The sequence below is a fragment of the Natator depressus genome, chromosome 5, assembly GCF_965152275.1.
Source record: "Natator depressus isolate rNatDep1 chromosome 5, rNatDep2.hap1, whole genome shotgun sequence".
Classification (NCBI taxonomy): domain Eukaryota; kingdom Metazoa; phylum Chordata; order Testudines; family Cheloniidae; genus Natator; species Natator depressus.
Genome location: NC_134238.1, coordinates 64,102,610 through 64,117,384, shown reverse-complemented (window position 1 = coordinate 64,117,384; position 14,775 = coordinate 64,102,610). Strand labels below are relative to the sequence as shown.

Sequence of the window (14,775 nt, the reverse complement as noted above, 5' to 3'; positions counted from 1 at the left end):
CACATGATTTTTTTAAACTCTTGTCATTCATAATACTGCTGGCGCTATGTTAGATTATGACAGTTGGCTTACAGAACTTTGCAAATGAAAATGCACTTTTTGCTGCAGATATTTGTATTGGTTGGATATAGGATTTAAATTCTGTCCTTGATGTGCATCAAGGAATAGTGCCAACATTTTATTACCTTTTAAAAATGTCACATGTAGTTGAAGCTTTAGACAGATTACACAAAGTCACCTGACAATATTGCTTCATCACTATCTGCTTTGCTTTCAAATTAAAGGATCAATCCCAGGAGATTCTGAGCATCTGCAATTTACATTGGCATCAATGTGAGGTTTGGGTGCTCAGCACCTCTCAGAATTTGATGACCAATGTCTTACTAAGTAATTGTATAACAATTCCATGGATTTAATATTGTAGTCTAAATTCCCCATATCCCATGTGAGGGACCTAATCACTGAGCTATTGGCTATTCTGGGCTGAAAGGTTGTGCGTCTCTGCTTTTTCATGAAATTTTTTTTGAAGGTTTGGGTTTTGTTTGACATTGGAACAGAACAAAATATCAAAACTGTGATTTTTTTTTGTGAAACTGAGCCAAATTCAAGGCCATTAGCTATTATTTTTGAACCACGAAACACTTTAATTTCTGAAAAATTAATACGTTATCCATTCCAGAACTTTGGCATTTACCTTATTCTTTGTTTAGACATTTTAAATGGTGATTTTTAAGTCTCATAGGCTTTAAGGCCAGAGGGGTCATCATGATCATCTAGTTTGAGTACCTGCACACTGCAGGCCACAGAACCTCACCCACCTACTCCTATAGACTGTTCATTAATACATCACTTCCTTCTCATCTTTCAGAGCTGTCCTTATTTTCCAGTCCTCTTGACTAGTTTATAATACAAAGCTTGCTCGAGACTCCCTTGTCTCCAATCCAAAATAAGTAGGGTTTTCTAATCTCAGAACTCAACATTATGATTTCAACTCCTTTAAAAAGAATCTGTCTATACTTGCAGTTCATTATGGATGCTTCAGTTCTTATTTGCATTTGGTAAGTTTGTCAGCATTTATTTCTTTATTTATATCTTATGGGAAAGTGGTGACAATGTTTCAAAACTATATATATATATATATATATATATTTTAACAGGTTTATACTCCACATATATGGAATACTTTTTAAATGCAAGAATTTGTACATTCTTGATGTGGACTAGAAGTGTCTTGACTAATGTTGTAATTAGGTCTGGGAGGAAAGCAAGAATTCCAGATTGCAAAAAAATTGCAGTTTTGATATTTGTTTTCAATCCACATCAGAACAAAACTAGAACCTTTCAAAATTTTTCATGAAAATAAGAGAAAGCAACATATTTCAGAATAGCCTCTCACCTTGAAGGTGGGAGACCCAGGTTCCAATCCCTGTTCTAAATCAGGAAGAGGGACTTGAAGCTGCATCTCCCACATCCTAGGCCTTAACTACTTTGGTATGGGCCCCCTCTCTCCTTGAGTTTGACAAGAAATTCCATCCTGAACCATTAAAACAAATAGATTTCCAAAAAGTTTTGGTTTTGACATGCTAGATTTTTTGGATGAAAAAGCTTCAAAGTATTTCCAATTGGCTCTATTGTAATCGGTTTCTGTTTCCCTAATCTACTCTGTATAGTCATCTATATATCTCTGTCTGTTATTGCTTTTTCAGGTGTATACTATTGGTGATATTCCTTTTGAGCCAGACCACTGAGGCCTAACCTGGATAGTTCTATTGAAAAGCATGGAACTATCTGAGCTCAGAGTCATTGTGCTCAAAGATGATTGGATTAAGAGTGGAAATCCTGGCTCAGTAATGTCAGTGGCAGAACTGCCATTAATATCAGTAGGGCCAGGATTTCACCCTATGTTCTAAGCTTTGTTTTAATTCCCTGTCTTTTTAAATAAGTTCCTTCAATGGTACTTAGTTCTGCCTTATTTACAGTGAGGATTACGGTTTGTAATTGTACCCAAGAACCTAGGTAGCCCCCTTCACCCTCTTGTTTTTGCATATTTGGATTGTCTCATTTCAACCCCGCTCTGGGAGCACAGTATGCTTAAATCTTAGGTAAATATAACTGTACACTTTCAGATTCATGACTCTTACCAGAAGTCGATTTGCTTCCCAGACACATCATCTATATGCAGCAGAATTTGATTTAAATTTCTCTGATGCCTTCAAAAAGTTTGATGAATGTTCTATGGAAAACTTGTGTTGCCACATTATTCCAAAGGGCAGTTGAAGTTGAACTGTATAAACATTTTTTGAAATTGTCACTTAATGTCAGCTGCCAAATTCATGAGCTCTCAGCAAGGAAGCATAAAATAACCCTGGAACATTTGCTAGTAATTTCCTCAGCCAGTCATGTTGTCTTTGCAAAGCAGAAGATTTACCTGTGGGATTTAAACTGACCTTCACATTTCTTGCATCCCATTAGTGACAAGCCAGTTTGCCCATTTTATGAGCTGTTGTATATCTTGGATCCCTTTCAAAGGTTCTTCCACTTATTTAGAATGCTTTCCATTCTGTTTAGTTCCTTTTCAAACTTTCCCTCAGAAGGGCTACTAATTTTCCATGGGAAAATATACTCTGGCTGGAATTGATTTGTCATTTCTCCAGTCTAGGGACCTAATATTATGGAAAACCTATTCATTTAGGCTTAAATACACCCTTGTTCAGAGGGCTAGGACAAAAGTCTTCCCCTAGACTCTGATCAGTCTTTGGCTCCTCCTTGTTTGGTGCGTAGCTGTGTTCCTTCACACAGAGAGAGTTGAGAGCTGAGGGAAGAAGGAGGATCCTGGGAACTACAGGCCAGTCAGCCTCACCTCAGTCCCTGGAAAAATCATGGAGCAGGTCCTCAAAGAATCAATCCTGAAGCACTTACATGAGAGGAAAGTGATCAGGAACAGTCAGCATGGATTCACCAAGGGAAGGTCATGCCTGACTAATCTAATCGCCTTTTATGATGAGATTACTGGTTCTGTGGATGAAGGGAAAGCAGTGGATGTATTGTTTCTTGACTTTAGCAAAGCTTTTGACACGGTCTCCCACAGTATTCTTGTCAGCAAGTTAAGGAAGTATGGGCTGGATGAATGCACTATAAGGTGGGTAGAAAGCTGGCTAGATTGTCGGGCTCAACGGGTAGTGATCAATGGCTCCATGTCTAGTTGGCAGCCGGTGTCAAGTGGAGTGCCCCAGGGGTCGGTCCTGGGGCCGGTTTTGTTCAATATCTTCATAAATGATCTGGAGGATGGTGTGGATTGCACTCTCAGCAAATTTGCGGATGATACTAAACTGGGAGGAGTGGTAGATACGCTGGAGGGGAGGGATAGGATACAGAAGGACCTAGACAAATTGGAGGATTGGGCCAAAAGAAATCTGATGAGGTTCAATAAGGATAAGTGCAGGGTCCTGCACTTAGGATGGAAGAATCCAATGCACCGCTACAGACTAGGGACCGAATGGCTAGGCAGCAGTTCTGCGGAAAAGGACCTAGGGGTGACAGTGGACGAGAAGCTGGATATGAGTCAGCAGTGTGCCCTTGTTGCCAAGAAGGCCAATGGCATTTTGGGATGTATAAGTAGGGGCATAGCGAGCAGATCGAGGGACGTGATCGTTCCCCTCTATTCGACACTGGTGAGGCCTCATCTGGAGTACTGTGTCCAGTTTTGGGCCCCACACTACAAGAAGGATGTGGATAAATTGGAGAGAGTCCAGCGAAGGGCAACAAAAATGATTAGGGGTCTAGAGCACATGACTTATGAGGAGAGGCTGAGGGAGCTGGGATTGTTTAGTCTGCGGAAGAGAAGAATGAGGGGGGATTTGATAGCTGCTTTCAACTACCTGAAAGGGGGTTCCAAAGAGGATGGCTCTAGACTGTTCTCAATGGTAGCAGATGACAGAACGAGGAGTAATGGTCTCAAGTTGCAATGGGGGAGGTTTAGATTGGATATTAGGAAAAACTTTTTCACTAAGAGGGTGGTTAAACACTGGAATGCGTTACCTAGGGAGGTGGTAGAATCTCCTTCCTTAGAGGTTTTTAAGGTCAGGCTTGACAAAGCCCTGGCTGGGATGATTTAACTGGGAATTGGTCCTGCTTCGAACAGGGGGTTGGACTAGATGACCTTCTGGGGTCCCTTCCAACCCTGATATTCTATGATTCTATGAGTCTGTGCAACACCTAGCGCCGTGTGAGGCTTCTCCCCAGCTACAAAGCATGTGCTGCCATGCCCAGTCTTTACAAGGAGATTTGTTTGCTTGACTGAGGTAAGCATACAAACAGCAAAACAGTCTTAACTCATTCTTTAGCCTCAGGTTTCTGGGCCACCCCTCCCAGAGTCTCTGGCACTACAGCTCCTAGTCTCAGTCAGCTCTGCTCCCTTCTTGAAGCAATAGCCCCAGGGCTGCTTCCCTGAGCCCCTGGTCCCTTACTCCAGAGACCCACCACAGGAGTTAAACACCACTCCTCTGTAGTTTTCACTCCCCATGGCACAGTCTATGTCAGCCCCTCCCTCAACTGCCCATTAGCAGATCTTTAATTGGCTGGATTGGATTCACCTGCTCTGATCCAGGAGAGCTGGGTTCAGTGTATCCACAAGGACCAATTATCCTGTCACATAGTCTCCCCTCACATTTCCAGGAGAAAAAAATATATATTTTATTCCTCCTGTGAGGTGCCTCCCAGGGCTACTCTCACCCCTCTCAGTGCAAAACATAATAACATCATTTTCCACAAGTCCCACCCAATTCTCTGCGTCCTAGAGACCATAGCCAGGGTCCCCTCAAGTGCAAACTCTCAGTCCCAGTCACCGTGCATTTCATGCAGTGCGGGCCAGGGTCACATACTCAGGAGTCAAGCACAACAGGTACAGTTCCTACATAGTCTTATTACTATCTTCTGGACCTCAGGTTCACTACACACCACAGCTTTTCTGAGCTACCCTGTGACAACACCTTACACACATGCTGCTCTTATTCCCTGCAGAAGGCCTGATTAAGTCACATGACCTATCATTTGACTTTGCTTATTTTCTCCACATGGCCGTGGTGAGCTAAGTGTAGCACAAGTGCAGTTGAGCCCCAATGTTCTTTAAGGGCCAGGTGACAGAGCCAAAATCTGTCCCCATCTGACAGAGCCAAATAGTAAGCCTGTAGAAGTCATTAGCAGAGTTTGGACACATGTATCTAGCATCTCTTATAATGACATGAAGTTTTGTCACATAGAAATTTTTTTGTAATATTGATAATTATTCAGATCTGTAATATCTTAACTTCACTGTGTGAAAAATATGGATGCAGTCTCCTCTATAGAAGGCCATCAGCTTTGACTCATTTCTTGTGCATCAGGGCCTTTGTTTCCACATTGGAGGCATCTTCCTTTGGTTAACAGGATAATCCCAGTGCTTTGGCCTCCTAACCAAAGCGGAAGTCCTTCCCTCCTAGTGCAAAACAAGAATCTAAACAACACAAATACAAAGCATAAATGAAACTACATAATCACCCCCCTGTTAAAAAACATTATTAATGTTGCAAAGTCAATCATTCAAAAAATAAGAAATGCCCATGCAACTTTCTCATATCTCAAGCCCTTTATTTTGTGATACTATGTATTAAGTAAAAGTGATATAAAGTCATACATTCTAGGTCTCCTGCTAGGATAATTTTCTTCATAGTTTCTTATTAAAGGTAGACTCTCAGGTTAAAAACAATCTGTTTCTTTACCTACCTTATAAACAATTGCTTAAACACTAAGGATTCTTCCAAAAAATTCCCCTTGTTGCTAACACAGGTTCAGCTACACCAGTTTAAGCAATGTTGATAGCTGTAGTGCATATGGTTTTCTCTGTCTTTTGACAGGCTTCTGGAAGCCAAAATTCTCCCATACAAACAGTTTCTAACTCATTTTGTTTCATTTACATGCAGCACCATGACTCAGCAAAAGCAAAAGTTATCCAAGGAACTTTAGTGGAAACAAATGATTTTTTTGGACAGGGAGAGTAACAGTTAGTGAACGTCAGACCTACATCACTTAGACAAATACTAGATTTGCATATATTAGGAAAGCTGGAAAATCCCTCAAAACCCCCAGTTACTCCCACAATGATTCATAGAATCATAGAATATCAGGGTTGGAAGGGACCTCAGGAGGTCATCTAGTCCAGCCCCCTGCTCAAAGCAGGACCAATCCCCAATTTGTACCCCAGATCCCTAAATGGCCCCCTCAAGGATTGAACTCACAACCCTGGGTTTAGCAGGCCAATGCTCAAACCACTGAGCTATCCCTCCCCATGATGAAAAATAAGAACCACTGTGAATTTCATCTTATTAGTTAGTTATAGGGCAACAAATTAACTCTAAAAGCCTGAACATATTGAGTGAAAAACATCTAATATGGGAATGAAGTTGCAGTTAGAACTGGTCAAACGATATATCTGCTCAAAGAAACCCAGCACAAACACAGCAATACATTCAGTTTTTTCAATTTTATCTGAATAAATTTCCATATACAACTAAACATTCAACATATGACAGCTATAAATGTGAGTATATGTAACTATCCAGAATATCCTTGAGCATGCTAAGGGGTTGCAAGGAAATAAGAAGTCAGGTAACTTGCAGGATTGGTACAGAAATCACCATATAATCTTTGCATTCTTAGATTTGGTCTACACTTAACATTTACATCAACCTAGCTATGTCATTCAGGAGTGTGAAAAATTCACGATCCTGAATGACATAGTTAAGCTGACCTAACCGCTGGTGTAGACACAGCTAGGTTGATGGAAGCATGCTTCCATGGATCTCACTACCACCGCTTGGAGAGGTGGATTATCTACAGCAATGGAAAAATCCCTTCTGTTGCTGTAGAAAGTACAGAGCTGTAGCTGTGCTGCTACAGCATTTATAGTATAGTCGTGGCTTTAGTTGAATGGATTGTTTCTATTTTGAAATTATTTTTTTTCCAAACTCACCAAGCCAATGCTCTGCTTTGCAGGGCCCAGGTCTGTAAATTAAGAGAAACCTATTCATAGGTCCTGTAATTCTGAAGGTAGCCGTTATAAAATAGCCACATTCTTAGGTCTATGCTTCTGTCTAATGAGGATTAGAGTGCTCCATAGTGTAGAATTCTACAGCTGTTTCACAGTCAACCACTAGATGTCATGTATCTGCAGGTGAAACAAATTACTATTGCCCTCACCCATCAGTTACTGTTTGGTCAGACTATGAATAGAAAGAAATAAACAAAATAATAAATACTGCCTACCTCGAGTGAAGACAGTGAGTGTGTATCTACAACAGGGGTCGGCAACCTTTCAGAAGTGGTGTGCCAAGTCTTCACTTATTCACTCTAATTTAAGGTTTCACGTGCCAGTAATACATTTTAATGTTTTTAGAAGGTCTCTTTCTATAAGTCTATAGTATATAACTAAACTATTGTTGTATGTAAAGTAAATAAGGTTTTTAAAATGTTTAAGAAGCTTCATTTAAAATTAAATTAAAATGCAGAGCCCCCCGGACCAGTGGCCAGGACCCGGGCAGTGCAAGTGCCACTGAAAATCAGCTTGTGTGCTGCCTTTGGCACGTGTGCCATAGGTTGCCTACCCCGATCTACAATATAGTAACTATCACCTTCAACAAGAAGTGAAGGTAATTAGCTCTTCTCTACAGACTTGTTTAATAGATTCACAATCTCAAAGACAAATATGCTGTTGAACTTTTTCTATAAATGAAAAATCAAGGACTATGTTAAATGAATTTGGTTCTGTCTAGTTAGCAATGAACTGGTATATAGATCACAGAAAAGACCACCAAACTTTACATAAATGGAAATACTGGCAGACTTGGCTGAGAAGCTAAAAGCTGAATGGCATGGAGATGGATACTCACCCACAAAGCGGGACTGTGCTCAAGGTCAGAGTTGAGGTATACTTGTGAGGAAGCTTGTACACCTGCTACTCATGCTGTACCTGTTCTGTGAATAAATGCAAGACTTCATTTTTCATTTTGTAAGTACTAAATTTCACACATAAAAAACAAACAAGTAAATGTTGTGGTAGCAGGAAGTATGCTGTTTTAAAGAGAAACCTATATTTCCTACACAGACAGGAAGAGCACATAAAGAGAAAGAAGAGAGTATTCAACACTGCTATCTTGAAATAGAAGGATAAACTAAAAATAATTACATCACTATGGTTAACTGTTGAAAAAACGTAACTTCCATCCCACTGTGCATACAGAGCCAGATTCAGCACTGCTGCTTCGGATCAGCATAGCTAGCACAATCAGGTTGTAGGGCAGTGTAAGGCCCTCACCTCACTGGTGAATAGCACAGGTACACGAGGCCTCTACACTAGACATGCAGCCAGCTCTGTGTACCTGGTGCAGGGATTATTCTGAGGTGGGAAGGATGGAGAAGGGAGGAGGCATGTCTGGGACTGTCATACCTGTTGATCCTCTGCTGCCACAAGATCCATCTGGGCCCCAGCAGGGCCTAAAAAGGTGAGGCAGAAGATACCTGTCCTCCAGTCTTTGCCTTAGTGCAGTTTGACTGACAGTTTTTAATTACACAATCACATACTATTTCTCAAATAATAGATTTTTTTCTAGTCTTAGATACACAGGTGTAGCATTCTATAGTAACTACAGACAGCATCCATTTATATGAAAAGTACACAAACCATTCTGACAACATTCTACCCATTAAGTATAAAATATTAAATAAATGTGAACACAATAAACTCACCTAAATTTTCAGCTAAATTAGCTTCATGGGTTTTTAAAAACGTAAATTAACATTTTTTATATTCTAAAACCCAGGAAAAACGTTTGAGAAAACAAGCAACAATTCATTCCTGCGTACAATTCCTGGAAAACTATCGACAAGAAACTTATTACTCAAAACACAACAGTAAGTCAGTTTTACAAGCTTTGTTGTGTTTCCTCCATGAAAAATTTGAAACTACATAAATAAATTAAAAGATTTACCAAAAATGTTAAACAATCCAAAATATAAGTAATAAAACAAAACAAACAAAAACAAAACAAAAAAACTGACATGAAGAACTAAGTGGAGGAAAAGAAGGGAAATAGAAAAGGAAGAGAATAATTGTGACAGGATAAGTGGAAGAATATGGGAATCAAGAGAAGGCATGACTGACATGTTACTAAGTTGTATGCAATGCTGTTGTCACCCTGTTGGTCCCCGGATAAGAGAGACAAGGTGGGTGAGGTAATATCACTAAGTTGCCAGTACTGCAAAGCAATCCAGGCAGGCCAATCTCTTCTCCCATGAGGAGTTCCATTGAAACCAATGGGACTCTACACACATGTGAGTGTAGACATCCAGTTCCCTTTGCAAGGTAAGGAGCTAAATCTGGAAGAGGCAGCAGTAGCTGTGTAATATTTGGTATGAGATTCCAGGTAAAATAGAATAAATTCAGGGTATTGTTTCTAGCGGATGTAGCTTTTTCTATTGTAAACATTATAGTGATCCAATATTTCCATTCACTGTGAGAAGAGCAGTAACAAAGGAGGATTCTTTTTAAAAGAGGTAGCACTATTAAAACTGACTTTGAAAGATAATTTGGAATGGGCGTATGCATATCTCAATCCAGAAACTGAAAATGATGTAGAGAAATGTACTGCAGTAGAGATAAATATTACATAGAACATCTCTATCCACAGAGGAGTGATTTTATCATAGTGCCAAAGTATAGGAGATAAATACGTAGAGGAATGTTGACATCTGAAACCCAGCAGAAATTGAAAGCCTGCCTGAAAAGTGTCTTGCAGGAATCCAGTAATATTTTTTCAGGAATGGAGAGAGGATGAAGATGGTGTTAACAATAAATTGTGCAAAATGCTTAGTCAGCTTCAGGTTAGGGTGAGATTGAGATCAGTATTCCATTTGGCTCTAGAGGGACCAGGGAGTGGTATAGAGAACTGTATTTGTTCAGTCTGACAGGATCTCATCTTATCTAAAAAGGGTAGATGTCTTCCACAAAATCCTACTTGCTAAAGGCCAATACAAAGTAGTGGTGTAGCTTCTCTGCAATTGTCTTGTCTTCCTTAACTACACCCCGTACTATCCGATAGTCAACCAGCTCTCAAGTAGTCACTTAGGTTTCAGTCAGTCCAATTGAAATCAGAGGGACTATTCAGTGACTAAGAGCAGCAGAATCAGGCCCTAAGTGATATTTAACAAACAGGCACAAATGCAGAGGGATGTTTAGCTGAGTCTGTGTGAGGAAGGTAAAGGGATTTACTTTCATAGTATCATACTCTGCCTTGGTCTGGTAATGGTATGGTGACATCATCCACCAACTGTCACTCTCAACTGCTATGGAACAGTTTGACTCCAACGTTCCATCTGACTTCTAAAAACAGTCCTTGCTCTAAAAAAGTATTTTCCTTCTGTTTCACAATCCACTGCTCTAGAATAGTTAGGTTGTCTTTTAAAGCAAAAAGAATTCTGTTCTTTCACTGCTTTGAATTTTCACAAACCTTCTCTATTTTAAATTGTCTGTCCTCTTGTTATGTGCTCCCTTGAGTTGCTAGGACTACTTGAAACGCCAGGCTGCTTGCTTAAGGGAAAGAAATCCTGGTTGTGGAGTCAGACATATGTCCTGAGACTTAACCAAGGCCTTTTCTAACACCTGCTGGCTCAATTTTTTTTCTTTCCTGTGAGTCTAAACTGTTTTGGACTCATGAAAGGGGATGGAGGATCCCATAAAACAAATTTGTACTGCCCTGTGATGAGCACCTGCTGGTGATATTAAATAATCCCTGGACTCCTTCCAAAATGTTCTTGTTCAGAGGGGTAAGATGATTAACTCCTGTTCTTTGTAAACAAACTGGTACTACCAAATACTTGATGAACACCCACACTTGAACATGCCTCCACAAAAGTTTTAATACCTCTTCCTTGTTCTGTGTCAGGAATATATTTATAGGCTTATGAGATGCCAGCATCTATCAGATCCCCAACACAACCAGTGTCTGTGAGTCAACACAGGAAAAACTGTTCTCAGAGACAACATTTGGAAAATGTTTTTTGTCAAAAATTAGATTAGCGATTCAGGATGGGTTTCATCCCATCTAACTTTCTGGGTGTGAGGAAGGACAGCACCTGGAATAACTACCCTCTAGCTTTTTCCATCAGTAGCATTTGATGTTTTGAAAGTTTCGGGTCTAGCCAGAGACTTGCAGAAGGGGATTCTTTCAGGTACTTGATTTTTTAAAATACAGTGAGGTTTCTATCTATCCACCTAAAGTCTGATTTCATTGCTCTTTGCAACAAGGCCAGTCACTCACATCCACACCCCCTGGAGATTCAGTGGTTGTGGAGCCTAAATCAGTCATCCTAGCTGGGAGCTCAGGCTAGTCCCATCCCCACCGGCTGTTTTTTCCTGACTTCATGCACCCTAACATGCTTAATTACCCTAAACCATCATGACTCCGGTAACGTAAAGGAGAACTGGGTATTGAGGCATAACCATGGAAATTGCAAAAAGCTTCCAGTGGTGGTGCGGTGTCATTTTGCAGATTCCTTGGGTGATGATGCCTTGGTAGGGCGAAAAGCCCCCGTGCAGCGGGGGGGCAGAAGGCAGACCGAGAAAAGGCAGCTTTAACACGTTTTCTTTGGAAGGCGAGAGGGCTGCCGGCGAACGGCCCGCCTTGGGGCAGGGGCAGCCCCCAGAGGCAGAGGCGCCGCAGCCTCCCCTTAGCCAGGGCTGTGTTGGGGAAGGCGGCAGGTGCCGGGCAGTAGCAGTCGCCGCCTCCGCTCTTCGAAACCGCCAGAGCCGGCTCCCCAGCCGCAGGCAGGGCGGGGCTGCGCGGGGGCGGCCCAACGAGAGGCAGCAGCCCCCTGTCCTGAGTATTTAGAAGGGCTGGTCCCGCGTGAGGCTGTCTCTGGCTAGAGCAGGGGTAGGGGTCGAGCACGGCTGGCAGCGCCATGGCACGGGAAGGCATCGTGAACCCGGCTTTCGAGCCCTCCAGCCCCGACCTCCGTCTCCACCCCAGGGCGAGCGCCAGCCGCTCCCGCCCGGCCCCCGGCCGCCCCCCGTCGGTGTGTGAGGAGGGGCCCTGCGGGTGGGGCAGCTTCACTCCTAGGGCTCTGCAGCTGTGCAACAACCCCGAGGGCTACCTGAGCGCCTACAGCCTGCTGGCCGTTTTCCAAGGTAACCCTCGCCTGAGGGGGTCGGGGGCGATCCCGGGGGAAAGGGCAGCCGTACAGTGCCCCTTGTGGGGAAGGTGGAGGAGAAGGGTGGGATGGGATCATGGGCTAGGGAGGCTGTGGAAGGGACTTTCTCTCTTGGGATGAGAGAGGAACCGGGGGTGTGAGCTCCAGCAGGGTTGGTGTTAGCATAAAATGTGGCAATCTTGTGACTTCGTCAGGCTCCATGTTATGCATATTCAGGCTCCTACCCAAAGTGACCTAGATAATGCCAGACTCTCAGGTGCTTTCCCACTACCCCCCCCCCCTTTTTTTTACTTGCTCTTAAACTTGTCTGAATCCCTGAGTGCCTCTCTGATCAATAGGTTTCATACCCTTTCCTGTACCACTTCACTACTACTTATAATATAGGGGAAATGCTTCTTCTTTTTTTAAAAAATATGGCAGATAAGAGGTACAACTCTTACTTTATATGACTTTACAAACAAATCAAATGTTAACAAAATAATAAACATGAGTTGGTTAGGCTGTAGGTAATGCTACTACTGGTGTTCCAAGCAAGTCCACCACTGTTTTTTCATCAGCTAAATTAACCTATCTACAAACTTAAAGTATATTTTTAGCCACTTGTATTTGTTGTTTTAACAATGGCTTAGTACTGAAAACCTCCAGCAGTCAAACCTGAGAGCCTGGTGCATCAGTGGGTGTGCAGTTATGACTACATACAGGCCCTGATCCTGGAGAGTGTTAAGCACGTACTTACCTTTATGTATTGAAGTTAAGCATATGTGTAAACTTCTGCAGGGTTGGGGCCATAGTCAGGATAACTTAACAGGTTTTTTTCTTTTTTCTAGGTGTCATTGATTCTAGTGAAACACTTTTTCCTGGTGTTTGAGTCAAGTGTAACATTAATCACTGAGTTCTAGGCCTAAATCATAAAACAAAACAATAGCTGAAAAACTTGCAACATACAAGCTTTACTTGTAATATTCACAGTACAGTTCTGGAGATCAAGGATCACCCTGAGGGGTGGTATCAGCCTCTTCCCAATTGGGGCAGGGGGGCTGAGGCGGGATAGCCAGGAAATTGGGCTGTGCATGCTATACATCTTGTGGGCACTGGCCACGCTTCTGCAATTCTTTGCCGCCAGCAGCAGTGCATAAGTAAGGTTGGCAATACCATACCATGCCATCTTTACTTCTGCATAATGTTTGATCTTTGGGCTGGGACAGATACTTTCAGTTAGTATTACATTTTTCTTAAAACACATCTGTGGCATTAATGATAATTTACCCTTGATCCTGTAAAGAGCCATGCCAGCTGGCTGCCTGAAGAAAGCCCCCTTGACTTCATTGGCATGCTTACCAGATTGCACCCTCCCCCATCCACCAAAAAGAAAGCAGGAGGGGGCCCCAGCCTCTTGCCCAATATTTCAGTGGTTTGAGCAGTGGTTTTCAACTGGTACACAGAGGTCTTCCAGGAGATACAGTAACTCATCTAAAAAAGAGAATGAGTACTTGTGGCACCTTAGAGACTAACCAATTTATTTGAGCATAAGCTTTCGTGAGCTACAGCTCACTTCATCGGATGCATACTGTGGAAAGTGTAGAAGATCTTTTTATACACACAAAGCATGAAAAAATACCTTTCCCCACTCCTGCTTATCTAAAGTGATCACTCTCCTTACAATGTGTATGATAATCAAGTTGGGCCATTTGGATTTGTGCTGGAAATGGCCCAACTTGATTATCATACACATTGTAAGGAGAGTGATCACTTTAGATAAGCTATCCACAGCAGGAGAGTGGGGTGGGGAGAGGTATTTTTTCATGCTTTGTGTATATAAAAAAAATCTTCTACACTTTCCACAGTATGCATCCGATGAAGTGAGCTGTAGCTCACGAAAGCTTATGCTCAAATAAATTGGTTAGTCTCTAAGGTGCCACAAGTACTCCTTTTCTTTTTGCGAATACAGACTAACACGGCTGTTACTCTGAAACCAGTAACTCACCTAGATATTTGCCTAGTTTTGTAATAGGCTACATGAAAAGCACTAGCCAAGTCAGTACCAACTAAAATTTCATACAGACAATGATAAGTTTATACTGCTCTATATACCAAAGCAGTGTTTCTCAACCATGGGACTCATGCCCATGAGAAAGTAAGCAATTTTTCAGTAATAGTGTGCGGTAACGCTTGGTATTTTTACATCTGATTTTGTAAGCAAGTAGTTTTTAAGTGCGGTGAAACTTTGTTATGCAAGACAAATCAACTTCCTGAAAGGGATACAGTTGTCTGGAAAGGTTGAGAGCCAATGGATGAGAGCATTCATAGGGCAGTTGTTTTCCACCTGTGGTCTGCAGACCCCTTGGGGACCACAGACAATGCCTAAGATTTCCAAAGGGGTCTGCACTTCCACTCAGAATTTTTTAGGGGTCCGCAAATGGGGGTGGGGGGGAAGGTTGAAAACCACTGTCATGGGGTATATGAAAGGCCTGGGTTAAAATCTATGTTCTTCATAATGTGGAATAGGGACTTGAACTCAGGTCTTTCATATCCCAGGTG

The 14,775-nt window shown here is 42.0% G+C and overlaps 1 protein-coding gene across 1 annotated transcript in view; it reads left to right on the top strand.

Annotated features, from left to right (window-relative positions):
* Nucleotides 1-11,988: 11,988 nt before the first annotated feature.
* The window catches only part of SLCO4C1 (solute carrier organic anion transporter family member 4C1), a 94,511-nt gene continuing 91,724 nt past the window's right edge, over nucleotides 11,989-14,775 (top strand). The window contains exon 1 of the mRNA XM_074954011.1: nucleotides 11,989-12,214. Coding sequence (XP_074810112.1) covers nucleotides 11,989-12,214 — 226 coding nt within the window. The remainder of the gene's footprint in view (nucleotides 12,215-14,775) is intronic.